Source organism: Larus michahellis, chromosome 4 (assembly GCF_964199755.1).
Source record: "Larus michahellis chromosome 4, bLarMic1.1, whole genome shotgun sequence".
In the NCBI taxonomy this organism is placed as follows: Eukaryota; Metazoa; Chordata; class Aves; order Charadriiformes; family Laridae; genus Larus; species Larus michahellis.
This window is the reverse complement of record NC_133899.1, coordinates 32,128,658-32,156,605: the sequence shown is the minus strand read 5'-3', so window position 1 is coordinate 32,156,605 and position 27,948 is coordinate 32,128,658. Positions and strand designations below refer to the sequence as shown.

General features: G+C 56.0%; 1 protein-coding gene across 4 annotated transcripts in view; it reads right to left on the bottom strand.

The window, feature by feature from the left end:
- Positions 1 to 253: 253 nt before the first annotated feature.
- Positions 254 to 27,948, bottom strand: part of AHNAK2 (AHNAK nucleoprotein 2) — an 82,426-nt gene continuing 54,731 nt past the window's right edge. For all 4 annotated transcript variants that reach the window (XM_074583807.1, XM_074583806.1, XM_074583808.1 and 1 more), the window contains one exon: positions 254 to 27,293. In XM_074583807.1, the coding sequence (XP_074439908.1) occupies positions 1,239 to 27,293 (26,055 nt within the window). In that variant the 3' untranslated portion in view covers positions 254 to 1,238. The remainder of the gene's footprint in view (positions 27,294 to 27,948) is intronic.

Sequence of the window (27,948 nt, the reverse complement as noted above, 5' to 3'; positions counted from 1 at the left end):
AAGAAAATACAGGATGAGAAAACTACTATAACGAAGCACGCCTGCACATGCGATTCTATCAAACTCAGGATTGAAATGAGTGAAACATCTCAGATTAGTTTGTAACCGTTACCACCATATTTAGAAACTGTGCTGCCATTAAGCAGCCACCTCAGCAGATAGCAGGGTATACTCAAACCTTTATCAAATTTAAGATGGGATTTTCAGAATCAAAAAATGCTAACGGCACTACCAGTAACTCACACTACTGGAGTTATTCATATGGTGAGTTTATTGTGAATTAAGAATACAGACAACGTTTTAATGATACATGTGAAGGCTGTCACATACGCACTCTGGTTTTCATTGTGCACTTGAGAGAAGCATTAATATAAACAAAGAAGTTAATAATTATATACATCTCCTTTCCCAGAAAATCTCTGAAGCAATTCCACCAGTGTGGCAGATCATTCTCTGCATTTAACTATCCAGTAAATATATACATTACAATTTATTTATCCACATTTTACTAATTATTCTTTGTTGGCATGGGTTTTTTTTGTTATCTTAAAAATGTGAATTAGTTATATGTTTTTTGGTCTTGAATTTATTCTGTTGGGTTTTTTAAAATTCTTTTAAGGCTAAATATGACCCACCAGAATAAAAAAAATGAGAAGAGAGGAAGGGGTAAAGCATTAGTCTCTCTACAACTAGTATTTTGTTTTTATTTTGCATTGTAAAATGTTTGTGGAATATACATATTACCTTAGCTGAAATAAAGAAAAATATTTTAATAAGAAAGCAAAAGTAGGTCAGAAAGGTCCCACATCTAAACAGGTAAGTATCGTTCTCATAGTACTAGTTTATGCTCCATTCTGGAAAAAAATCTATAATCTAAACATAATTGGTGTGGTTTTGAGAAGCCTATTTAACAAGTCTTTTTGCTATCATCGAGCCTTTCAATAATTTACTTCCATGGTCCAGGTATCTTTTCAGACTTTGCTAAAACTGTGGGCTCCTCTGTATCTGTAGAAATCATTGCCTTTTGTCAGATTCGAAGAAATCAGTATTTTTATTAGTGCACAGTATAGTACATCCACGTACTTGAAAATTTAAATGTGTTAAATTCCATTCAACTGTTTTCATAAATTTCAGCTTTGGGTTTTGTTTAATTTTCAGTTACTAGAAAATTATGAAGATATTTTTTTCTGTATGTGTAGATTATTTTATTTTCATTGAAAGCTGAGAAAAAACAATCTTCATTTGGTTGTATCTCCAGGAATATTAGGTTGACTATCTTTTTCTTCCTCCAACAAGATTAGTTCAGTTCTTGCTGAAGACGTCACAATAGTACGAGAAACTGGAACATTAGATGAGGCCTCATCAATTTCAACTTTTTTGTCCTCTGTTCTTTCTTTAGGTGATAAACTCTCTTGTGCATCAAAAAATACATCAGGTTTATCTGATGGGCTATCTTCATCTGAGATTTTTCCCTCTTTGTGATCTGTCTCTTCTTTGTCAACAGTCTTAGCCTTTTTGGAAGGAGATGTGAAACCAAGCTTGGGAAATCTAAACCATCCAGTTTTTTCAGTTTGCTTAGAAGAATCATTATCTGATGTGTCAGCAGGTTTCACATCTTCTGGCACTGATTTTTTTACTTCTGTTTTTGGATCTGTGCTTGTTTCATCACCAGAAGATGAAAAGCCAATAGTTGGAAGCCAAAATTTGAATCTTCCAGGAGATCTTTTACTATCAGTCTTTTCCTTTTCAGTGGTTATATCTTTTTCTTCATCTTCTAGTGCTTCAGCTACATCCTCATCTTTAGAGAGAGGACCTACAGTTATTCCCTCTGGTGATTTACCAGGATGAGTCTCTTCAGGTTTACTGGAAGGCTTTACTTCAACAGCAAATGTTTTTAACTTTGGAAAACTTACTTTTCCACTAGATTCTTCGGTCTCACTGTGTGGTTTGTCAGATAGTTTAAGCTCAGCACTGCCAGTCCTCTGTGCTGCTACTCCAAAGCTTTCATCAGCACACTTAGATTTGCTCACTGATACATCTTCTGTCGGAGATGGCTGCTGGACTAGCACTTCTAAGTTGCTGTGTGATTCAGGCAACTTCACCTTGACCAACGAGAATCCCAAAGTAGCAGTTTTGACTTCTGATGAGAGAATCTCTGATTCTTTCAGTATTTCAGTAGTGTAAATCTCACACCTTTCAATAGCAACATGTTCAGGTTCTACTTTTTCACTCACTTCTTGGCCCTCTACATACGACCAATGAAGGTCTTGCCCTGCATTTGAAAGGGAGGTTTCTATGGTAGTAGTCATCTGTGCTGTTTTAATGTCAGGTTCAGTCAGTGTTAGAATTTTGCTTTTTGCTTTTTGAATAGCACCCTCTAGAGCCTCTGGTGTTTCTTCAGGGATAGCAGAACTTGCTTGCAGTTGCCCTACTTCAATGTCAGTACAAGATCCCATTGGATCTGTTAGCACTTTTGACAATGAAACATCAGCTTCAGTTGGGAGAGCTTTGAAAGTGAATCTTGGTATTTTTAGTTTGGGAATTTTTATATTTACTTCTGGGCCACCTTGTGATTTCTCCACTGTTTCCACTGTTATTCTGCCAGACGCTTCCCTATGATCTAGAGCTGAACTTTCCAGGCCAATGGATCCTTCTGACGTTTTAAACTGCATTTCTGCTGTCCCTAATTCAGTTTTAGATACTGAATCAGCTTCTGACTTTGGCAAATTGATATCATCTTCAAAACCCTTCACTTCTGAATGCAGTACTCCAAACTTTGGAATCTTAAACTTGTATGTTTTAATTTTACTTGTTTCTGCTCTATCTTCTACTTGCACTTCCACCCCTGCAGACTTGTCCTGTTCAATACTTTTCACTTGAAATTTCATTTCAGGATCTACTCTACCAATTTTAACTTCCATTTTCATTCCTGGAACTTCTACCTTTACATCTTCCAGCTTAGCTGTAACATAAACACCGTCTTCTGATGTTGTAGACCATTCACGTGTAGGCCTTTTTAATTGACTTCCTTCACTGTCTTTTCCTATAATTTTCATCTCACCTGCTATTTTTCCTTTTTTAATTACTGCCTCTTGATTTTGAATATCTAGTTCTTCCTTTGGAAGACTAATGTCTGTTTTCTCCTGTGTTGCATCCAGAGTAATTTCAGCTGATGATGGTTTGCATCCTAATTCTGAGGTCTCTAACTTAGTGGAACTTTCTACCCTTGGGACTGCTATATCCTGTGATTTGACTTTATGCTCTTGAACATTCAGAGTACACGTAGGAAACTTTTTTGTTAAACTGTTGTCTTTGTCAGTTTCTGAAGCGCTTACATACGATTTAGTCAATTCTGATGAATAAACTGTGAATTCGGAAGCATGCATTTTTTGTCCTTCAGCACCGCGCTTAACTACATCTGCGTAAGTTTCGGTTTTTGGAATATTCACTCTACTATCTGTTCTTTCTGCAGATAATGTAATATCTCCTTCCGTCTTTGGCAAGCTAACATCAGAACTCTTCACAGAATCTTCTAATTTTGGCATCCCTTCTTTTCCAATAGTAATTTCAGCAACTGCGTGTGGCAATGAGAAGGTATTTTCAGGAATACTTGTTTCAGTTTGTACTTTGGCAGAGGAAATGCCTGCCTGAGTTTTTTCCATACTTCTTTCAATACCAGCATCACCTTTTTTTTCCTTTAAGGGTGTCCTGCCAAATGCAGGTATTCTGAATTTTGGCATTTTAAACCATCCCTGATGTTCTTCAGTCTGACCTTCTTCTGGTTTTACTTCATATTCTTCTTTTAATTTGATGTATTTCTCTTCAAGGCTCTCAATAGCTGCCTCTGTCATTGGTTTAGACACTGACTGGGAGCTTATGTCTACCTTTGGAGCTTCAATGCCAGCTGTCAGAACTTGGGGTGTTTTCATCTTACAAGCATAAACACCTACTCCAGGATCTGGCATATCAGATGTAAGTTCTGATGCTGGAACTCCCACAGCAATGTCAGCAATTTCACTTGCCATTTTTAGCTGGGGTATCTCAGCTTCTATTTTTGGAGAGCTGATCTCTGTCTCTGGGCCTTTCCCTTTTGTTAAGGAGATTCCAAACTTCTGGAATTTGGGCATTTTAATCTTTCCTTCAGGACCTTCCAACTTCATCTTTCTTCCATCCACAACTGATGATATTTCTGTTACTATTTCAGGGCTCCTCAGCTCAGTTGAAACTTCTCCTTTGGGGAGCTTAATACCTGTTTTTTGAATGGCATCCTCATCAGTAGAACTCGATTTTAGGACAACCTGTTGAGAACTCCCCTCTAAGGGAGGCAGAGCAGCATCAATCTTTGCGGAGCTGACTCCCATGTCAGTTTGGGAGGCTCCAGCTTCTATTTTGGAAAACTCCAGAGTGGGGATCTTAACAGCAGCCAATTTTATGCTTATTTGTGCCCCTTCTTCTGCCCTTTCGTAATGACTTCTTTCTATATCGGGTATCTGTATTGAGTCATCACCTTGTCTTTCTGTTTTAGGAATAGTAGCATCAACTTCAGCTTTTGGCGAATGTGTCTGAGCTTTGGGAACCTTGATCTTGGAGAGTGAAATTTTAGGCATGACAAATTGAGGCTTTTTAATGGGACTTTTTTGTTCAGCTTTTCCTGCAGATAGTTCCAGATCCAGGGCTGACCCAGTACCTTGATCATCAGTTGCAGTTCCTCTCACTTCTGTGTCTATTCTGCCTGACATTACAGCAAGTTTATGATCTTCCAAGTTTGCTCCAGAATCTGGTTTAACACTTGCTTCCTTCTTCGGGGACCAACTGAAGGATGGCAGTTTGAATTTTGGCATTTTGAAATGTCCTTCTTTATCTTCTCCATCTCCATCTTGCTTTATTTCCCCTTTGATTTTTAATGTTGCATCTGAATCCTGAATATCACTGTCTGGTTTTGGAATAGAAATGTCAGCTGATGAGAGGGGAACATCAGCTTCTGATGCCTTATGGTCAGCTTTGGTCATTTTGACTTTAGGGCTGTAAGTTTCTGTTCCGGTACCACATTCCACCTCCAAATGTGGTGCTTCGACAGCAATGTCAGCTATTTCTACCATCGCTTTTAGCTGGGGAGCCTTGACTTCTGATTTGGATTGGCTGATCTCCTTTTCTGACCCTTTCCCTTTAGAATGTGTAATTCCAAACTTTGGCATTTGGAATTTAGACATTTTTGTTTTCCCTTCAGGACCTTCGATTTTTATTTCTACATCACCCACAGCAATTTCACTTGATGTTCTTTCAACACTTGTGTCAGGACTCTTTGCCTCAATGGAGCCTTCAGTCTTAATATCTGAGACGGAGGGGCTGGCAGCAGCTGATTTGAATGTCAGGTCATCTTCTTCACATATAGGAAGTATGACCTCACCTGTAGGCATGCTAATATCCATCTCTATTTTGGGACCTTTGACTTCTGGTTTGGAAAATTCCGAAGTTGGGACTGTAACTTTTGACACTTCTATGCTCATTCCTGATCCTTCTCTGCTACTCCCTTTCTCAGATTTCTGTACTGAAACACCTTCTTTTTCTTGTTTGGGATCACAAACGTCAGTTTCCTGTACGGGCAGAGAGACCTGGACTTTCTGACCCTTCATTTTAGGGAATGAGATCTTTGGCATCATAAATTGGGATTTCTTGTTTCTGCCCTTTTCACCATCTTTTTCTGTTGATGTATCAATTTCCCCATGAAGGTATTGATTCTCAGAGGTAGGAAATGTTAATTCAGATTCTGTGTCTCCAGATAAAGTGGGTTCTTCCAGATGTTTCTCAGCTTCAGAAGGAGCAATAGCTTCTTTCTTCGGTGACCAACTAAATGAAGGCAGTTTGAATTTTGATGTCTTAAATTTGTTTTCTTTCTCCTCAGTGTCCTTCTCTCCTGAAACTACTTCCTGTTCCACCTTGCACTCTAAATCTGGGCCGTGGATTTCCACTTCTAATTTTGGCATAGTAACTTCCATTGATGGGAGACTGACATCCAACTTTGGTGCACTGAGAACAACTTCAGGTGAAGGCTTTTCTATCTTTACCCCTAATTCAGCATCAAGGATCTGAGTGGGTTTTTCAAGATCAGTATCAGCCATATCAGATGTTATTCTTCCTTTGGGAATTTCAGATTCCATTTTGGAACCAATATCACTTTCTGATGGTTTTCCCTTAGACCAAGAAATTCCAAATTTTGGTTTTCTAAATTTAGGAATTTTAACTGTAAACTCTGTGTCACCGACAGATACTTCAGCAGCTGGTGTTTTTCCTCCTGGCTTCAGACTTCCTTGCTCCAAAGAAGCATCTTCATTTAAAATTTCAAAACCTTTTACTGAAATATTCTCATCAGTAAGAGTTATTTTTGATTCAGATTCTGCTATATTCATTTGATATTTAGTAAGAGTAATATCCCCTTTTGGTAATGGGGAATCCTGTTCAACTTTAGAAGACCCAATATCAACTTTAGAGAAACCCAAGCTAGGAATTCTGAATTTAGTATTTTTAGAGCCACTGTCTCCCTTATTGTCAGGATGATGTTTAGATGTAACACTGCCTGAAAGAACAGCAGGACTTACCTCTGTTACTGAATAACAAAGGGTTTCTGAGACAGAAACTTCATGTCCAGGCTTACTCTGTGCCTGAGGTTTTGAACTTTTAGAAAGAGAAACCTTAGGCATTCTAAACAAAGAACTTTTAGCTTTACCTGTTCCATCCTCTTTCCCGGAGGAGGAATCTAAGCTCTCTTCAATAACAGACGCTTGGATTTCAGCTGTGGGCAGGATAACCTGTGCATGGGGAGCTTTGACTTTGGGCATCTTGACGTCGGGCATCTTGAACCGACCTTTCTCGCCGTCTCCTCCGGCAGCCGTCTCGACGCTCACCTCCACGCTGGGGGCTTGGATCTCGGCCATGGGCAGGGTGACGTCGACTTCGGCGGTTCCCGAGGGCACCGTCACCTGGGGCTCCTTGAGGCTGACGTCCACGTCAGCGGCCACGGTGCCCTTGGCCTCTCTGCTGCTGGACCAGCCAAAGGAAGGCATGCCGAACTTGGGCATCTTGAACTTGCCGTCCTTGGTCTTCGCGGCCTCCTTCTCCGGGGCTTTTGCTTCCCCTTCGAGGGTGAGGGCCGCCTCGGGGGCCTGCAGGTCGACGCTGGCCTTTGGAAGGGTGACGTCGACGGACGGGAGGCTGATGTCCACCTTGGGAGCTTTGATGTCAGCTTTGGGCATTTTGAGGGAGGGCTTCTCCACCTTCCAGCCGGCCCCTTCAGTTTTGGCACCGGGGACGTCGGCTTTGAGGCCCAGCACCGGGCCCTCCCCTGCGGCCGTCACGGTGGCGGAGGGCAGGTTGACCTCTGCGGTGGGCAGGCTGACCTCGCCTTCGAGCCCTTCCGCCTTGGGAGGCGACACTCCAAATTTGGGCTTGTCGAATTTGGGCATCTTAAACTTCCCCTTCAGGCCCGTGGCTTCCAGCTCGGCTCCGTCAAGCGAGCCTTCGCCAGAGGGCACTTTGAGGTCTATCTCGGGCGCCTGCAGCTCCAGGGAGCCTTCCACGGAGGGCAGCTTGATGTCGGGGGCGGCGATGCTGACGGCGCCGGCCTTGAGGTCTGCCTCTGGGAGGCTGACGTCTGCGTCCAGTTTGGGAGCCTTGATGGTCGGCTTGGAGAAGACCACGCTGGGCACCTTGACTTTCGGCATGTGTATTTTCATGCCAGCACCCTCCACTTTGCCGGCAGCCGCCTCCAGGCCACCTTCGGCGTCGGGGCCCTGCAGGCTGAGTTCGCCCTCCGGGACTTCGGCCTGGCCTTTGGGCAGTGAGCCCTCCGCCTTCGGCAGGCTGACCTGCACGTGGGGAGCTTTGACTTTGGGCAGCTTGACGCTGGGCATCTTGACGTCGGGCATCTTGAACCGACCTTTCTCGCCGTCTCCTCCGGCAGCCGTCTCGACGCTCACCTCCACGCTGGGGGCTTGGATCTCGGCCGTGGGCAGGGTGACGTCGACTTCGGCGGTTCCCGAGGGCACCGTCACCTGGGGCTCCTTGAGGCTGACGTCCACGTCAGCGGCCACGGTGCCCTTGGCCTCTCTGCTGCTGGACCAGCCAAAGGAAGGCATGCCGAACTTGGGCATCTTGAACTTGCCGTCCTTGGTCTTCGCGGCCTCCTTCTCCGGGGCTTTTGCTTCCCCTTCGAGGGTGAGGGCCGCCTCGGGGGCCTGCAGGTCGACGCTGGCCTTTGGAAGGGTGACGTCGACGGACGGGAGGCTGATGTCCACCTTGGGAGCTTTGATGTCAGCTTTGGGCATTTTGAGGGAGGGCTTCTCCACCTTCCAGCCGGCCCCTTCGGTTTTGGCACCGGGGACGTCGGCTTTGAGGCCCAGCACCGGGCCCTCCCCTGCGGCCATCACGGTGGCGGAGGGCAGGTCGACCTCTGCGGTGGGCAGGCTGACCTCGCCTTCGAGCCCTTCCGCCTTGGGAGGCGACACTCCAAATTTGGGCTTGTCGAATTTGGGCATCTTAAACTTCCCCTTCAGGCCCGTGGCTTCCAGCTCGGCTCCGTCAAGCGAGCCTTCGCCAGAGGGCACTTTGAGGTCTATCTCGGGCGCCTGCAGCTCCAGGGAGCCTTCCACGGAGGGCAGCTTGATGTCGGGGGCGGCGATGCTGACGGTGCCGGCCTTGAGGTCTGCCTCTGGGAGGCTGACGTCTGCGTCCAGTTTGGGAGCCTTGATGGTCGGCTTGGAGAAGACCACGCTGGGCACCTTGACTTTCGGCATGTGTATTTTCATGCCAGCACCCTCCACTTTGCCGGCAGCCGCCTCCAGGCCACCTTCGGCGTCGGGGCCCTGCAGGCTGAGTTCGCCCTCCGGGACTTCGGCCTGGCCTTTGGGCAGCGAGCCCTCCGCCTTCGGCAGGCTGACCTGCACGTGGGGAGCTTTGACTTTGGGCAGCTTGACGCTGGGCATCTTGACGTCGGGCATCTTGAACCGACCTTTCTCGCCGTCTCCTCCGGCAGCCGTCTCGACGCTCACCTCCACGCTGGGGGCTTGGATCTCGGCCGTGGGCAGGGTGACGTCGACTTCGGCGGTTCCCGAGGGCACCGTCACCTGGGGCTCCTTGAGGCTGACGTCCACGTCAGCGGCCACGGTGCCCTTGGCCTGTCTGCTGCTGGACCAGCCAAAGGAAGGCATGCCGAACTTGGGCATCTTGAACTTGCCGTCCTTGGTCTTCGCGGCCTCCTTCTCCGGGGCTTTTGCTTCCCCTTCGAGGGTGAGGGCCGCCTCGGGGGCCTGCAGGTCGACGCTGGCCTTTGGAAGGGTGACGTCGACGGACGGGAGGCTGATGTCCACCTTGGGAGCTTTGATGTCAGCTTTGGGCATTTTGAGGGAGGGCTTCTCCACCTTCCAGCCGGCCCCTTCGGTTTTGGCACTGGGGACGTCGGCTTTGAGGCCCAGCACCGGGCCCTCCCCTGCGGCCGTCACGGTGGCGGAGGGCAGGTCGACCTCTGCGGTGGGCAGGCTGACCTCGCCTTCGAGCCCTTCCGCCTTGGGAGGCGACACTCCAAATTTGGGCTTGTCGAATTTGGGCATCTTAAACTTCCCCTTCAGGCCCGTGGCTTCCAGCTCGGCTCCGTCAAGCGAGCCTTCGCCAGAGGGCACTTTGAGGTCTATCTCGGGCGCCTGCAGCTCCAGGGAGCCTTCCACGGAGGGCAGCTTGATGTCGGGGGCGGCGATGCTGACGGCGCCGGCCTTGAGGTCTGCCTCTGGGAGGCTGACGTCTGCGTCCAGTTTGGGAGCCTTGATGGTCGGCTTGGAGAAGACCACGCTGGGCACCTTGACTTTCGGCATGTGTATTTTCATGCCAGCACCCTCCACTTTGCCGGCAGCCGCCTCCAGGCCACCTTCGGCGTCGGGGCCCTGCAGGCTGAGTTCACCCTCCGGGACTTCGGCCTGGCCTTTGGGCAGCGAGCCCTCCGCCTTCGGCAGGCTGACCTGCACGTGGGGAGCTTTGACTTTGGGCAGCTTGACGCTGGGCATCTTGACGTCGGGCATCTTGAACCGACCTTTCTCGCCGTCTCCTCCGGCAGCCGTCTCGACGCTCACCTCCACGCTGGGGGCTTGGATCTCGGCCGTGGGCAGGGTGACGTCGACTTCGGCGGTTCCCGAGGGCACCGTCACCTGGGGCTCCTTGAGGCTGACGTCCACGTCAGCGGCCACGGTGCCCTTGGCCTCTCTGCTGCTGGACCAGCCAAAGGAAGGCATGCCGAACTTGGGCATCTTGAACTTGCCGTCCTTGGTCTTCGCGGCCTCCTTCTCCGGGGCTTTTGCTTCCCCTTCGAGGGTGAGGGCCGCCTCGGGGGCCTGCAGGTCGACGCTGGCCTTTGGAAGGGTGACGTCGACGGACGGGAGGCTGATGTCCACCTTGGGAGCTTTGATGTCAGCTTTGGGCATTTTGAGGGAGGGCTTCTCCACCTTCCAGCCGGCCCCTTCGGTTTTGGCACCGGGGACGTCGGCTTTGAGGCCCAGCACCGGGCCCTCCCCTGCGGCCGTCACGGTGGCGGAGGGCAGGTCGACCTCTGCGGTGGGCAGGCTGACCTCGCCTTCGAGCCCTTCCGCCTTGGGAGGCGACACTCCAAATTTGGGCTTGTCGAATTTGGGCATCTTAAACTTCCCCTTCAGGCCCGTGGCTTCCAGCTCGGCTCCGTCAAGCGAGCCTTCGCCAGAGGGCACTTTGAGGTCTATCTCGGGCGCCTGCAGCTCCAGGGAGCCTTCCACGGAGGGCAGCTTGATGTCGGGAGCGGCGATGCTGACGGCGCCGGCCTTGAGGTCTGCCTCTGGGAGGCTGACGTCTGCGTCCAGTTTGGGAGCCTTGACGGTCGGCTTGGAGAAGACCACGCTGGGCACCTTGACTTTCGGCATGTGTATTTTCATGCCAGCACCCTCCACTTTGCCGGCAGCCGCCTCCAGGCCACCTTCGGCGTCGGGGCCCTGCAGGCTGAGTTCGCCCTCCGGGACTTCGGCCTGGCCTTTGGGCAGCGAGCCCTCCGCCTTCGGCAGGCTGACCTGCACGTGGGGAGCTTTGACTTTGGGCAGCTTGACGCTGGGCATCTTGACGTCGGGCATCTTGAAACGACCTTTCTCGCCGTCTCCTCCGGCAGCCGTCTCGACGCTCACCTCCACGCTGGGGGCTTGGATCTCGGCCGTGGGCAGGGTGACGTCGACTTCGGCGGTTCCCGAGGGCACCGTCACCTGGGGCTCCTTGAGGCTGACGTCCACGTCAGCGGCCACGGTGCCCTTGGCCTCTCTGCTGCTGGACCAGCCAAAGGAAGGCATGCCGAACTTGGGCATCTTGAACTTGCCGTCCTTGGTCTTCGCGGCCTCCTTCTCCGGGGCTTTTGCTTCCCCTTCGAGGGTGAGGGCCGCCTCGGGGGCCTGCAGGTCGACGCTGGCCTTTGGAAGGGTGACGTCGACGGACGGGAGGCTGATGTCCACCTTGGGAGCTTTGATGTCAGCTTTGGGCATTTTGAGGGAGGGCTTCTCCACCTTCCAGCCGGCCCCTTCGGTTTTGGCACCGGGGACGTCGGCTTTGAGGCCCAGCACCGGGCCCTCCCCTGCGGCCGTCACGGTGGCGGAGGGCAGGTCGACCTCTGCGGTGGGCAGGCTGACCTCGCCTTCGAGCCCTTCCGCCTTGGGAGGCGACACTCCAAATTTGGGCTTGTCGAATTTGGGCATCTTAAACTTCCCCTTCAGGCCCGTGGCTTCCAGCTCGGCTCCGTCAAGCGAGCCTTCGCCAGAGGGCACTTTGAGGTCTATCTCGGGCGCCTGCAGCTCCAGGGAGCCTTCCACGGAGGGCAGCTTGATGTCGGGGGCGGCGATGCTGACGGCGCCGGCCTTGAGGTCTGCCTCTGGGAGGCTGACGTCTGCGTCCAGTTTGGGAGCCTTGACGGTCGGCTTGGAGAAGACCACGCTGGGCACCTTGACTTTCGGCATGTGTATTTTCATGCCAGCACCCTCCACTTTGCCGGCAGCCGCCTCCAGGCCACCTTCGGCGTCGGGGCCCTGCAGGCTGAGTTCGCCCTCCGGGACTTCGGCCTGGCCTTTGGGCAGCGAGCCCTCCGCCTTCGGCAGGCTGACCTGCACGTGGGGAGCTTTGACTTTGGGCAGCTTGACGCTGGGCATCTTGATGTCGGGCATCTTGAACCGACCTTTCTCGCCGTCTCCTCCGGCAGCCGTCTCGACGCTCACCTCCACGCTGGGGGCTTGGATCTCGGCCGTGGGCAGGGTGACGTCGACTTCGGCGGTTCCCGAGGGCACCGTCACCTGGGGCTCCTTGAGGCTGACGTCCACGTCAGCGGCCACGGTGCCCTTGGCCTCTCTGCTGCTGGACCAGCCAAAGGAAGGCATGCCGAACTTGGGCATCTTGAACTTGCCGTCCTTGGTCTTCGCGGCCTCCTTCTCCGGGGCTTTTGCTTCCCCTTCGAGGGTGAGGGCCGCCTCGGGGGCCTGCAGGTCGACGCTGGCCTTTGGAAGGGTGACGTCGACGGACGGGAGGCTGATGTCCACCTTGGGAGCTTTGATGTCAGCTTTGGGCATTTTGAGGGAGGGCTTCTCCACCTTCCAGCCAGCCCCTTCGGTTTTGGCACCGGGGACGTCGGCTTTGAGGCCCAGCACCGGGCCCTCCCCTGCGGCCGTCACGGTGGCGGAGGGCAGGTCGACCTCTGCGGTGGGCAGGCTGACCTCGCCTTCGAGCCCTTCCGCCTTGGGAGGCGACACTCCAAATTTGGGCTTGTCGAATTTGGGCATCTTAAACTTCCCCTTCAGGCCCGTGGCTTCCAGCTCGGCTCCGTCAAGCGAGCCTTCGCCAGAGGGCACTTTGAGGTCTGTCTCGGGCGCCTGCAGCTCCAGGGAGCCTTCCACGGAGGGCAGCTTGATGTCGGGGGCAGCGATGCTGACGGCGCCGGCCTTGAGGTCTGCCTCTGGGAGGCTGACGTCTGCGTCCAGTTTGGGAGCCTTGACGGTCGGCTTGGAGAAGACCACGCTGGGCACCTTGACTTTCGGCATGTGTATTTTCATGCCAGCACCCTCCACTTTGCCGGCAGCCGCCTCCAGGCCACCTTCGGCGTCGGGGCCCTGCAGGCTGAGTTCGCCCTCCGGGACTTCGGCCTGGCCTTTGGGCAGCGAGCCCTCCGCCTTCGGCAGGCTGACCTGCACGTGGGGAGCTTTGACTTTGGGCAGCTTGACGCTGGGCATCTTGACGTCGGGCATCTTGAACCGACCTTTCTCGCCGTCTCCTCCGGCAGCCGTCTCGACGCTCACCTCCACGCTGGGGGCTTGGATCTCGGCCGTGGGCAGGGTGACGTCGACTTCGGCGGTTCCCGAGGGCACCGTCACCTGGGGCTCCTTGAGGCTGACGTCCACGTCAGCGGCCACGGTGCCCTTGGCCTCTCTGCTGCTGGACCAGCCAAAGGAAGGCATGCCGAACTTGGGCATCTTGAACTTGCCGTCCTTGGTCTTCGCGGCCTCCTTCTCCGGGGCTTTTGCTTCCCCTTCGAGGGTGAGGGCCGCCTCGGGGGCCTGCAGGTCGACGCTGGCCTTTGGAAGGGTGACGTCGACGGACGGGAGGCTGATGTCCACCTTGGGAGCTTTGATGTCAGCTTTGGGCATTTTGAGGGAGGGCTTCTCCACCTTCCAGCCGGCCCCTTCGGTTTTGGCACCGGGGACGTCGGCTTTGAGGCCCAGCACCGGGCCCTCCCCTGCGGCCGTCACGGTGGCGGAGGGCAGGTCGACCTCTGCGGTGGGCAGGCTGACCTCGCCTTCGAGCCCTTCCGCCTTGGGAGGCGACACTCCAAATTTGGGCTTGTCGAATTTGGGCATCTTAAACTTCCCCTTCAGGCCCGTGGCTTCCAGCTCGGCTCCGTCAAGCGAGCCTTCGCCAGAGGGCACTTTGAGGTCTATCTCGGGCGCCTGCAGCTCCAGGGAGCCTTCCACGGAGGGCAGCTTGATGTCGGGGGCAGCGATGCTGACGGTGCCGGCCTTGAGGTCTGCCTCTGGGAGGCTGACGTCTGCGTCCAGTTTGGGAGCCTTGACGGTCGGCTTGGAGAAGACCACGCTGGGCACCTTGACTTTCGGCATGTGTATTTTCATGCCAGCACCCTCCACTTTGCCGGCAGCCGCCTCCAGGCCACCTTCGGCGTCGGGGCCCTGCAGGCTGAGTTCGCCCTCCGGGACTTCGGCCTGGCCTTTGGGCAGCGAGCCCTCCGCCTTCGGCAGGCTGACCTGCACGTGGGGAGCTTTGACTTTGGGCAGCTTGACGCTGGGCATCTTGACGTCGGGCATCTTGAAACGACCTTTCTCGCCGTCTCCTCCGGCAGCCGTCTCGACGCTCACCTCCACGCTGGGGGCTTGGATCTCGGCCGTGGGCAGGGTGACGTCGACTTCGGCGGTTCCCGAGGGCACCGTCACCTGGGGCTCCTTGAGGCTGACGTCCACGTCAGCGGCCACGGTGCCCTTGGCCTCTCTGCTGCTGGACCAGCCAAAGGAAGGCATGCCGAACTTGGGCATCTTGAACTTGCCGTCCTTGGTCTTCGCGGCCTCCTTCTCCGGGGCTTTTGCTTCCCCTTCGAGGGTGAGGGTCGCCTCGGGGGCCTGCAGGTCGACGCTGGCCTTTGGAAGGGTGACGTCGACGGACGGGAGGCTGATGTCCACCTTGGGAGCTTTGATGTCAGCTTTGGGCATTTTGAGGGAGGGCTTCTCCACCTTCCAGCCGGCCCCTTCGGTTTTGGCACCGGGGACGTCGGCTTTGAGGCCCAGCACCGGGCCCTCCCCTGCGGCCGTCACGGTGGCGGAGGGCAGGTCGACCTCTGCGGTGGGCAGGCTGACCTCGCCTTCGAGCCCTTCCGCCTTGGGAGGCGACACTCCAAATTTGGGCTTGTCGAATTTGGGCATCTTAAACTTCCCCTTCAGGCCCGTGGCTTCCAGCTCGGCTCCGTCAAGCGAGCCTTCGCCAGAGGGCACTTTGAGGTCTATCTCGGGCGCCTGCAGCTCCAGGGAGCCTTCCACGGAGGGCAGCTTGATGTCGGGGGCGGCGATGCTGACGGCGCTGGCCTTGAGGTCTGCCTCTGGGAGGCTGACGTCTGCGTCCAGTTTGGGAGCCTTGACGGTCGGCTTGGAGAAGACCACGCTGGGCACCTTGACTTTCGGCATGTGTATTTTCATGCCAGCACCCTCCACTTTGCCGGCAGCCGCCTCCAGGCCACCTTCGGCGTCGGGGCCCTGCAGGCTGAGTTCGCCCTCCGGGACTTCGGCCTGGCCTTTGGGCAGCGAGCCCTCCGCCTTCGGCAGGCTGACCTGCACGTGGGGAGCTTTGACTTTGGGCAGCTTGACGCTGGGCATCTTGACGTCGGGCATCTTGAAACGACCTTTCTCGCCGTCTCCTCCGGCAGCCGTCTCGACGCTCACCTCCACGCTGGGGGCTTGGATCTCGGCCGTGGGCAGGGTGACGTCGACTTCGGCGGTTCCCGAGGGCACCGTCACCTGGGGCTCCTTGAGGCTGACGTCCACGTCAGCGGCCACGGTGCCCTTGGCCTCTCTGCTGCTGGACCAGCCAAAGGAAGGCATGCCGAACTTGGGCATCTTGAACTTGCCGTCCTTGGTCTTCGCGGCCTCCTTCTCCGGGGCTTTTGCTTCCCCTTCGAGGGTGAGGGCCGCCTCGGGGGCCTGCAGGTCGACGCTGGCCTTTGGAAGGGTGACGTCGACGGACGGGAGGCTGATGTCCACCTTGGGAGCTTTGATGTCAGCTTTGGGCATTTTGAGGGAGGGCTTCTCCACCTTCCAGCCGGCCCCTTCGGTTTTGGCACCGGGGACGTCGGCTTTGAGGCCCAGCACCGGGCCCTCCCCTGCGGCCGTCACGGTGGCGGAGGGCAGGTCGACCTCTGCGGTGGGCAGGCTGACCTCGCCTTCGAGCCCTTCCGCCTTGGGAGGCGACACTCCAAATTTGGGCTTGTCGAATTTGGGCATCTTAAACTTCCCCTTCAGGCCCGTGGCTTCCAGCTCGGCTCCGTCAAGCGAGCCTTCGCCAGAGGGCACTTTGAGGTCTATCTCGGGCGCCTGCAGCTCCAGGGAGCCTTCCACGGAGGGCAGCTTGATGTCGGGGGCGGCGATGCTGACGGCGCCGGCCTTGAGGTCTGCCTCTGGGAGGCTGACGTCTGCGTCCAGTTTGGGAGCCTTGACGGTCGGCTTGGAGAAGACCACGCTGGGCACCTTGACTTTCGGCATGTGTATTTTCATGCCAGCACCCTCCACTTTGCCGGCAGCCGCCTCCAGGCCACCTTCGGCGTCGGGGCCCTGCAGGCTGAGTTCACCCTCCGGGACTTCGGCCTGGCCTTTGGGCAGCGAGCCCTCCGCCTTCGGCAGGCTGACCTGCACGTGGGGAGCTTTGACTTTGGGCAGCTTGACGCTGGGCATCTTGACGTCGGGCATCTTGAACCGACCTTTCTCGCCGTCTCCTCCGGCAGCCGTCTCGACGCTCACCTCCACGCTGGGGGCTTGGATCTCGGCCGTGGGCAGGGTGACGTCGACTTCGGCGGTTCCCGAGGGCACCGTCACCTGGGGCTCCTTGAGGCTGACGTCCACGTCAGCGGCCACGGTGCCCTTGGCCTCTCTGCTGCTGGACCAGCCAAAGGAAGGCATGCCGAACTTGGGCATCTTGAACTTGCCGTCCTTGGTCTTCGCGGCCTCCTTCTCCGGGGCTTTTGCTTCCCCTTCGAGGGTGAGGGCCGCCTCGGGGGCCTGCAGGTCGACGCTGGCCTTTGGAAGGGTGACGTCGACGGACGGGAGGCTGATGTCCACCTTGGGAGCTTTGATGTCAGCTTTGGGCATTTTGAGGGAGGGCTTCTCCACCTTCCAGCCGGCCCCTTCGGTTTTGGCACCGGGGACGTCGGCTTTGAGGCCCAGCACCGGGCCCTCCCCTGCGGCCGTCACGGTGGCGGAGGGCAGGTCGACCTCTGCGGTGGGCAGGCTGACCTCGCCTTCGAGCCCTTCCGCCTTGGGAGGCGACACTCCAAATTTGGGCTTGTCGAATTTGGGCATCTTAAACTTCCCCTTCAGGCCCGTGGCTTCCAGCTCGGCTCCGTCAAGCGAGCCTTCGCCAGAGGGCACTTTGAGGTCTATCTCGGGCGCCTGCAGCTCCAGGGAGCCTTCCACGGAGGGCAGCTTGATGTCGGGGGCGGCGATGCTGACGGCGCCGGCCTTGAGGTCTGCCTCTGGGAGGCTGACGTCTGCGTCCAGTTTGGGAGCCTTGACGGTCGGCTTGGAGAAGACCACGCTGGGCACCTTGACTTTCGGCATGTGTATTTTCATGCCAGCACCCTCCACTTTGCCGGCAGCCGCCTCCAGGCCACCTTCGGCGTCGGGGCCCTGCAGGCTGAGTTCGCCCTCCGGGACTTCGGCCTGGCCTTTGGGCAGCGAGCCCTCCGCCTTCGGCAGGCTGACCTGCACGTGGGGAGCTTTGACTTTGGGCAGCTTGACGCTGGGCATCTTGACGTCGGGCATCTTGAACCGACCTTTCTCGCCGTCTCCTCCGGCAGCCGTCTCGACGCTCACCTCCACGCTGGGGGCTTGGATCTCGGCCGTGGGCAGGGTGACGTCGACTTCGGCGGTTCCCGAGGGCACCGTCACCTGGGGCTCCTTGAGGCTGACGTCCACGTCAGCGGCCACGGTGCCCTTGGCCTCTCTGCTGCTGGACCAGCCAAAGGAAGGCATGCCGAACTTGGGCATCTTGAACTTGCCGTCCTTGGTCTTCGCGGCCTCCTTCTCCGGGGCTTTTGCTTCCCCTTCGAGGGTGAGGGTCGCCTCGGGGGCCTGCAGGTCGACGCTGGCCTTTGGAAGGGTGACGTCGACGGACGGGAGGCTGATGTCCACCTTGGGAGCTTTGATGTCAGCTTTGGGCATTTTGAGGGAGGGCTTCTCCACCTTCCAGCCGGCCCCTTCGGTTTTGGCACCGGGGACGTCGGCTTTGAGGCCCAGCACCGGGCCCTCCCCTGCGGCCGTCAGGGTGGCGGAGGGCAGGTCGACCTCTGCGGTGGGCAGGCTGACCTCGCCTTCGAGCCCTTCCGCCTTGGGAGGCGACACTCCAAATTTGGGCTTGTCGAATTTGGGCATCTTAAACTTCCCCTTCAGGCCCGTGGCTTCCAGCTCGGCTCCGTCAAGCGAGCCTTCGCCAGAGGGCACTTTGAGGTCTATCTCGGGCGCCTGCAGCTCCAGGGAGCCTTCCACGGAGGGCAGCTTGATGTCGGGGGCGGCGATGCTGACGGCGCCGGCCTTGAGGTCTGCCTCTGGGAGGCTGACGTCTGCGTCCAGTTTGGGAGCCTTGACGGTCGGCTTGGAGAAGACCACGCTGGGCACCTTGACTTTCGGCATGTGTATTTTCATGCCAGCACCCTCCACTTTGCCGGCAGCCGCCTCCAGGCCACCTTCGGCGTCGGGGCCCTGCAGGCTGAGTTCGCCCTCCGGGACTTCGGCCTGGCCTTTGGGCAGCGAGCCCTCCGCCTTCGGCAGGCTGACCTGCACGTGGGGAGCTTTGACTTTGGGCAGCTTGACGCTGGGCATCTTGACGTCGGGCATCTTGAACCGACCTTTCTCGCCGTCTCCTCCGGCAGCCGTCTCGACGCTCACCTCCACGCTGGGGGCTTGGATCTCGGCCGTGGGCAGGGTGACGTCGACTTCGGCGGTTCCCGAGGGCACCGTCACCTGGGGCTCCTTGAGGCTGACGTCCACGTCAGCGGCCACGGTGCCCTTGGCCTCTCTGCTGCTGGACCAGCCAAAGGAAGGCATGCCGAACTTGGGCATCTTGAACTTGCCGTCCTTGGTCTTCGCGGCCTCCTTCTCCGGGGCTTTTGCTTCCCCTTCGAGGGTGAGGGTCGCCTCGGGGGCCTGCAGGTCGACGCTGGCCTTTGGAAGGGTGACGTCGACGGACGGGAGGCTGATGTCCACCTTGGGAGCTTTGATGTCAGCTTTGGGCATTTTGAGGGAGGGCTTCTCCACCTTCCAGCCGGCCCCTTCGGTTTTGGCACCGGGGACGTCGGCTTTGAGGCCCAGCACCGGGCCCTCCCCTGCGGCCGTCACGGTGGCGGAGGGCAGGTCGACCTCTGCGGTGGGCAGGCTGACCTCGCCTTCGAGCCCTTCCGCCTTGGGAGGCGACACTCCAAATTTGGGCTTGTCGAATTTGGGCATCTTAAACTTCCCCTTCAGGCCCGTGGCTTCCAGCTCGGCTCCGTCAAGCGAGCCTTCGCCAGAGGGCACTTTGAGGTCTATCTCGGGCGCCTGCAGCTCCAGGGAGCCTTCCACGGAGGGCAGCTTGATGTCGGGGGCGGCGATGCTGACGGCGCCGGCCTTGAGGTCTGCCTCTGGGAGGCTGACGTCTGCGTCCAGTTTGGGAGCCTTGACGGTCGGCTTGGAGAAGACCACGCTGGGCACCTTGACTTTCGGCATGTGTATTTTCATGCCAGCACCCTCCACTTTGCCGGCAGCCGCCTCCAGGCCACCTTCGGCGTCGGGGCCCTGCAGGCTGAGTTCGCCCTCCGGGACTTCGGCCTGGCCTTTGGGCAGCGAGCCCTCCGCCTTCGGCAGGCTGACCTGCACGTGGGGAGCTTTGACTTTGGGCAGCTTGACGCTGGGCATCTTGACGTCGGGCATCTTGAACCGACCTTTCTCGCCGTCTCCTCCGGCAGCCGTCTCGACGCTCACCTCCACGCTGGGGGCTTGGATCTCGGCCGTGGGCAGGGTGACGTCGACTTCGGCGGTTCCCGAGGGCACCGTCACCTGGGGCTCCTTGAGGCTGACGTCCACGTCAGCGGCCACGGTGCCCTTGGCCTCTCTGCTGCTGGACCAGCCAAAGGAAGGCATGCCGAACTTGGGCATCTTGAACTTGCCGTCCTTGGTCTTCGCGGCCTCCTTCTCCGGGGCTTTTGCTTCCCCTTCGAGGGTGAGGGTCGCCTCGGGGGCCTGCAGGTCGACGCTGGCCTTTGGAAGGGTGACGTCGACGGACGGGAGGCTGATGTCCACCTTGGGAGCTTTGATGTCAGCTTTGGGCATTTTGAGGGAGGGCTTCTCCACCTTCCAGCCGGCCCCTTCGGTTTTGGCACCGGGGACGTTGGCTTTGAGGCCCAGCACCGGGCCCTCCCCTGCGGCCGTCACGGTGGCGGAGGGCAGGTCGACCTCTGCGGTGGGCAGGCTGACCTCGCCTTCGAGCCCTTCCGCCTTGGGAGGCGACACTCCAAATTTGGGCTTGTCGAATTTGGGCATCTTAAACTTCCCCTTCAGGCCCGTGGCTTCCAGCTCGGCTCCGTCAAGCGAGCCTTCGCCAGAGGGCACTTTGAGGTCTATCTCGGGCGCCTGCAGCTCCAGGGAGCCTTCCACGGAGGGCAGCTTGATGTCGGGGGCGGCGATGCTGACGGCGCCGGCCTTGAGGTCTGCCTCTGGGAGGCTGACGTCTGCGTCCAGTTTGGGAGCCTTGACGGTCGGCTTGGAGAAGACCACGCTGGGCACCTTGACTTTCGGCATGTGTATTTTCATGCCAGCACCCTCCACTTTGCCGGCAGCCGCCTCCAGGCCACCTTCGGCGTCGGGGCCCTGCAGGCTGAGTTCGCCCTCCGGGACTTCGGCCTGGCCTTTGGGCAGCGAGCCCTCCGCCTTCGGCAGGCTGACCTGCACGTGGGGAGCTTTGACTTTGGGCAGCTTGACGCTGGGCATCTTGATGTCGGGCATCTTGAACCGACCTTTCTCGCCGTCTCCTCCGGCAGCCGTCTCGACGCTCACCTCCACGCTGGGGGCTTGGATCTCGGCCGTGGGCAGGGTGACGTCGACTTCGGCGGTTCCCGAGGGCACCGTCACCTGGGGCTCCTTGAGGCTGACGTCCACGTCAGCGGCCACGGTGCCCTTGGCCTCTCTGCTGCTGGACCAGCCAAAGGAAGGCATGCCGAACTTGGGCATCTTGAACTTGCCGTCCTTGGTCTTCGCGGCCTCCTTCTCCGGGGCTTTTGCTTCCCCTTCGAGGGTGAGGGTCGCCTCAGGGGCCTGCAGGTCGACGCTGGCCTTTGGAAGGGTGACGTCGACGGACGGGAGGCTGATGTCCACCTTGGGAGCTTTGATGTCAGCTTCGGGCATTTTGAGGGAGGGCTTCTCCACCTTCCAGCCGGCCCCTTCGGTTTTGGCACCGGGGACGTCGGCTTTGAGGCCCAGCACCGGGCCCTCCCCTGCGGCCGTCACGGTGGCGGAGGGCAGGTCGACCTCTGCGGTGGGCAGGCTGACCTCGCCTTCGAGCCCTTCCGCCTTGGGAGGCGACACTCCAAATTTGGGCTTGTCGAATTTGGGCATCTTAAACTTCCCCTTCAGGCCCGTGGCTTCCAGCTCGGCTCCGTCAAGCGAGCCTTCGCCAGAGGGCACTTTGAGGTCTATCTCGGGCGCCTGCAGCTCCAGGGAGCCTTCCACGGAGGGCAGCTTGATGTCGGGGGCGGCGATGCTGACGGCGCCGGCCTTGAGGTCTGCCTCTGGGAGGCTGACGTCTGCGTCCAGTTTGGGAGCCTTGACGGTCGGCTTGGAGAAGACCACGCTGGGCACCTTGACTTTCGGCATGTGTATTTTCATGCCAGCACCCTCCACTTTGCCGGCAGCCGCCTCCAGGCCACCTTCGGCGTCGGGGCCCTGCAGGCTGAGTTCGCCCTCCGGGACTTCGGCCTGGCCTTTGGGCAGCGAGCCCTCCGCCTTCGGCAGGCTGACCTGCACGTGGGGAGCTTTGACTTTGGGCAGCTTGACGCTGGGCATCTTGACGTCGGGCATCTTGAACCGACCTTTCTCGCCGTCTCCTCCGGCAGCCGTCTCGACGCTCACCTCCACGCTGGGGGCTTGGATCTCGGCCGTGGGCAGGGTGACGTCGACTTCGGCGGTTCCCGAGGGCACCGTCACCTGGGGCTCCTTGAGGCTGACGTCCACGTCAGCGGCCACGGTGCCCTTGGCCTGTCTGCTGCTGGACCAGCCAAAGGAAGGCATGCCGAACTTGGGCATCTTGAACTTGCCGTCCTTGGTCTTCGCGGCCTCCTTCTCCGGGGCTTTTGCTTCCCCTTCGAGGGTGAGGGCCGCCTCGGGGGCCTGCAGGTCGACGCTGGCCTTTGGAAGGGTGACGTCGACGGACGGGAGGCTGATGTCCACCTTGGGAGCTTTGATGTCAGCTTTGGGCATTTTGAGGGAGGGCTTCTCCACCTTCCAGCCGGCCCCTTCGGTTTTGGCACCGGGGACGTCGGCTTTGAGGCCCAGCACCGGGCCCTCCCCTGCGGCCGTCACGGTGGCGGAGGGCAGGTCGACCTCTGCGGTGGGCAGGCTGACCTCGCCTTCGAGCCCTTCCGCCTTGGGAGGCGACACTCCAAATTTGGGCTTGTCGAATTTGGGCATCTTAAACTTCCCCTTCAGGCCCGTGGCTTCCAGCTCGGCTCCGTCAAGCGAGCCTTCGCCAGAGGGCACTTTGAGGTCTATCTCGGGCGCCTGCAGCTCCAGGGAGCCTTCCACGGAGGGCAGCTTGATGTCGGGGGCAGCGATGCTGACGGCGCCGGCCTTGAGGTCTGCCTCTGGGAGGCTGACGTCTGCGTCCAGTTTGGGAGCCTTGACGGTCGGCTTGGAGAAGACCACGCTGGGCACCTTGACTTTCGGCATGTGTATTTTCATGCCAGCACCCTCCACTTTGCCGGCAGCCGCCTCCAGGCCACCTTCGGCGTCGGGGCCCTGCAGGCTGAGTTCGCCCTCCGGGACTTCGGCCTGGCCTTTGGGCAGCGAGCCCTCCGCCTTCGGCAGGCTGACCTGCACGTGGGGAGCTTTGACTTTGGGCAGCTTGACGCTGGGCATCTTGATGTCGGGCATCTTGAACCGACCTTTCTCGCCGTCTCCTCCGGCAGCCGTCTCGACGCTCACCTCCACGCTGGGGGCTTGGATCTCGGCCGTGGGCAGGGTGACGTCGACTTCGGCGGTTCCCGAGGGCACCGTCACCTGGGGCTCCTTGAGGCTGACGTCCACGTCAGCGGCCACGGTGCCCTTGGCCTCTCTGCTGCTGGACCAGCCAAAGGAAGGCATGCCGAACTTGGGCATCTTGAACTTGCCGTCCTTGGTCTTCGCGGCCTCCTTCTCCGGGGCTTTTGCTTCCCCTTCGAGGGTGAGGGTCGCCTCAGGGGCCTGCAGGTCGACGCTGGCCTTTGGAAGGGTGACGTCGACGGACGGGAGGCTGATGTCCACCTTGGGAGCTTTGATGTCAGCTTCGGGCATTTTGAGGGAGGGCTTCTCCACCTTCCAGCCGGCCCCTTCGGTTTTGGCACCGGGGACGTCGGCTTTGAGGCCCAGCACCGGGCCCTCCCCTGCGGCCGTCACGGTGGCGGAGGGCAGGTCGACCTCTGCGGTGGGCAGGCTGACCTCGCCTTCGAGCCCTTCCGCCTTGGGAGGCGACACTCCAAATTTGGGCTTGTCGAATTTGGGCATCTTAAACTTCCCCTTCAGGCCCGTGGCTTCCAGCTCGGCTCCGTCAAGCGAGCCTTCGCCAGAGGGCACTTTGAGGTCTATCTCGGGCGCCTGCAGCTCCAGGGAGCCTTCCACGGAGGGCAGCTTGATGTCGGGGGCGGCGATGCTGACGGCGCCGGCCTTGAGGTCTGCCTCTGGGAGGCTGACGTCTGCATCCAGTTTGGGAGCCTTGACGGTCGGCTTGGAGAAGACCACGCTGGGCACCTTGACTTTCGGCATGTGTATTTTCATGCCAGCACCCTCCACTTTGCCGGCAGCCGCCTCCAGGCCACCTTCGGCGTCGGGGCCCTGCAGGCTGAGTTCGCCCTCCGGGACTTCGGCCTGGCCTTTGGGCAGCGAGCCCTCCGCCTTCGGCAGGCTGACCTGCACGTGGGGAGCTTTGACTTTGGGCAGCTTGACGCTGGGCATCTTGACGTCGGGCATCTTGAACCGACCTTTCTCGCCGTCTCCTCCGGCAGCCGTCTCGACGCTCACCTCCACGCTGGGGGCTTGGATCTCGGCCGTGGGCAGGGTGACGTCGACTTCGGCGGTTCCCGAGGGCACCGTCACCTGGGGCTCCTTGAGGCTGACGTCCACGTCAGCGGCCACGGTGCCCTTGGCCTCTCTGCTGCTGGACCAGCCAAAGGAAGGCATGCCGAACTTGGGCATCTTGAACTTGCCGTCCTTGGTCTTCGCGGCCTCCTTCTCCGGGGCTTTTGCTTCCCCTTCGAGGGTGAGGGCCGCCTCGGGGGCCTGCAGGTCGACGCTGGCCTTTGGAAGGGTGACGTCGACGGACGGGAGGCTGATGTCCACCTTGGGAGCTTTGATGTCAGCTTTGGGCATTTTGAGGGAGGGCTTCTCCACCTTCCAGCCGGCCCCTTCGGTTTTGGCACCGGGGACGTCGGCTTTGAGGCCCAGCACCGGGCCCTCCCCTGCGGCCGTCACGGTGGCGGAGGGCAGGTCGACCTCTGCGGTGGGCAGGCTGACCTCGCCTTCGAGCCCTTCCGCCTTGGGAGGCGACACTCCAAATTTGGGCTTGTCGAATTTGGGCATCTTAAACTTCCCCTTCAGGCCCGTGGCTTCCAGCTCGGCTCCGTCAAGCGAGCCTTCGCCAGAGGGCACTTTGAGGTCTATCTCGGGCGCCTGCAGCTCCAGGGAGCCTTCCACGGAGGGCAGCTTGATGTCGGGGGCAGCGATGCTGACGGCGCCGGCCTTGAGGTCTGCCTCTGGGAGGCTGACGTCTGCGTCCAGTTTGGGAGCCTTGACGGTCGGCTTGGAGAAGACCACGCTGGGCACCTTGACTTTCGGCATGTGTATTTTCATGCCAGCACCCTCCACTTTGCCGGCAGCCGCCTCCAGGCCACCTTCGGCGTCGGGGCCCTGCAGGCTGAGTTCGCCCTCCGGGACTTCGGCCTGGCCTTTGGGCAGCGAGCCCTCCGCCTTCGGCAGGCTGACCTGCACGTGGGGAGCTTTGACTTTGGGCAGCTTGACGCTGGGCATCTTGACGTCGGGCATCTTGAACCGACCTTTCTCGCCGTCTCCTCCGGCAGCCGTCTCGACGCTCACCTCCACGCTGGGGGCTTGGATCTCGGCCGTGGGCAGGGTGACGTCGACTTCGGCGGTTCCCGAGGGCACCGTCACCTGGGGCTCCTTGAGGCTGACGTCCACGTCAGCGGCCACGGTGCCCTTGGCCTCTCTGCTGCTGGACCAGCCAAAGGAAGGCATGCCGAACTTGGGCATCTTGAACTTGCCGTCCTTGGTCTTCGCGGCCTCCTTCTCCGGGGCTTTTGCTTCCCCTTCGAGGGTGAGGGCCGCCTCGGGGGCCTGCAGGTCGACGCTGGCCTTTGGAAGGGTGACGTCGACGGACGGGAGGCTGATGTCCACCTTGGGAGCTTTGATGTCAGCTTTGGGCATTTTGAGGGAGGGCTTCTCCACCTTCCAGCCGGCCCCTTCGGTTTTGGCACCGGGGACGTCGGCTTTGAGGCCTTCCCCTGCGGTCATCACGTTTTGAGAGATTTCTTCTGTTTTCTTTGACGATATTCTGACTTCACCATTTTTTATTTCTGTATCATGTTTCACTTTCAGTTTTTCTTCTTCTTTCTCACTCAATTGAATGTCTTCTGAGGAACTTTTTATGTTTTCCTTGTTCTGAATTGGCAGCTTTTCTTCCAGCTCTTTTTTTATATCCCTTGCATTACTTTTTTCTTTGGAGATCCCAATTTCAATTTCTGCACTTGGAGGCTCTATGTCTTTAGCTGATACACTTATCTCTGTCATTGCATCTTTTTCTATGGATGGCCCTGTTCCTTTCTGTGGTACCTTTTCTTCTCTGTCCGTTACCTGATTTTCACTTTGTCCTGGCTCATCCTTTGTAGTTGTCCAGGTAAATGTAGGTAATTTAAGCTTTGGCAGTCTGAATTTGCTTTCTTTTCCCTCTGTATCTTTTTCTCCTATTTTCATGCCAATGTTCATCTGTGAGGTTTTGTCACTTGCAGGCGTGACATCTTCTTCTCTCTCTGCCTTTTTTACAGTATCTACTGACTCAATTGTCGTTTCTTCTCCTGGTATTTTCACTTCAGCTTTAGGATTTTTGGCCATTTTGAATGATGGCATTTGAATTTTCCAAGTAGATACATCTGACTCTGCATCAGGCTTGTGAGGTTTCACATCCAAATTCCTAGCATCCTCTGAACTTGTACCAGCTGTTTTTTCTGGTACTGAATGTGGAATGTCACTTCCCAATTTGGCATTGTCAGCATCTTGCTCTTGTCTTTTGGTCACTGAAATCCCAAATTTTTTTTTCTGAATTGTTAGTATTTGTGTGTCACCTTCTACTTGTTTTTCTGCGGTTTCCATTGTGTCAGGTGTTTTGTGTAATTCTGCTTTAGCAGTGCCTATTTCTAGGCCTTTTACCTGTATAGACCCTTCTGCTGTGTGACCCGTCATGTCCATGTTAATTCCACTTTCTCTTTCTGTTTTATCTGCTGTTCCTTTCTGTTTCTTTTTTCGGGATTTTGATGAGGCTTGCGGTGTTTGTTTAGTTGGGCTTTCTTTCAGATCAGGCGTTTCTAAACTGGGCTTTGGTATCTGTGTTGTTATAGCTGGTACTTCAGGTACAGTAACTTTTGTTGTTGATTCCTTGTCTTTTTCTTTTTTAATGTTTATTTCAACTTCAGGGCTTTTTTTTGCATGAGATGGAATGCCATTTTTCATGTCTTTTAAGTCTTTTGTTGAAGTTTCATGTACCTCCCCTGTTTGAATTTCATAAGCATGAGATGTAGTATATTCAACAGTTAGTATTTCGGCATTTTCCAGGCTATCTTCTTTGTGTATTTTTTCTCTTTCAGATAACAGTGTAGTTTTTATTTCTTTTTTTTGTTTGTCTTGTGTTTCTGCTTTAGATCTGTGCATTTTGAATCCAATGCTAGGGAACTTCAGTTTCTTTTGGCTTCCTTTTTTTTCTTTGATAGGGACTTCTTGTTGAAATTGAGACTCTGTGTCTGTGCTTGTAGGGGAAATATCCTGTATAGCAGGCTCATATGCATCTGATGTACTATGAGATCTTCTGTGCCCCAGTATCTTTTTATTTTTAATTGACTGGAATTTTGGCCATGACAATCTATCTTTTTTAGGTCTCTTGCTTCTTCCTACCCTTTGGCTTACAATTAATATTTCCCTGTCTTCTTCTGAAATGCCTTTTCCTGAATCCTGCAGTGTTTCTTCAGGAATGCTCTCACTGAGTTCTTTTTCCTGAAAGAACAAATAGTAGTCAGAAGATTAATAGTAAACTAAATATACATGCAAGACAAAATAAAATACATACTATAAAATATGTAGAAAAATGTGCTTTTTATTCACAGTATCTACTTGTACTATAAAAATTTCTGAAAATAGTGTATATTATTCAGGCAGAAATTACATAAAACAAATGGATTATATGTCTGTAATATTTGGATTTCTGAAGGTTTATGTGTTCTGCAAAACATTGCAGTAAATAGAGGTTTTTATAAGTATCTTTCTAGCTATATGCCTGTACAAATATATATATAATATTTATATTATAATATGTATATAGGTATATACATATTGTATTATGCATATGTATACATATTGTATATACATATGTATTACACATATGTATAATATGTATATGATGAGGAAAATAATTTTGATTAGGTCGGAGACCTATGAGCAAATCTGGAGGTATCACTGATTAAGCCCATATTTTTAAGAGAAAATTTCATTGATGAGCTTTTGAGAAAAATACTTACTGATATTTCACATTTTGGAAAATACTGAATATAAATATTACAGAGCTTATCTGGGCCTGTTCTATCATGGGTGCTTAACAACACACAAAAAAATGCCGGTTCACTAGAGAAGAATGCTTTTCTACCCTGATGCA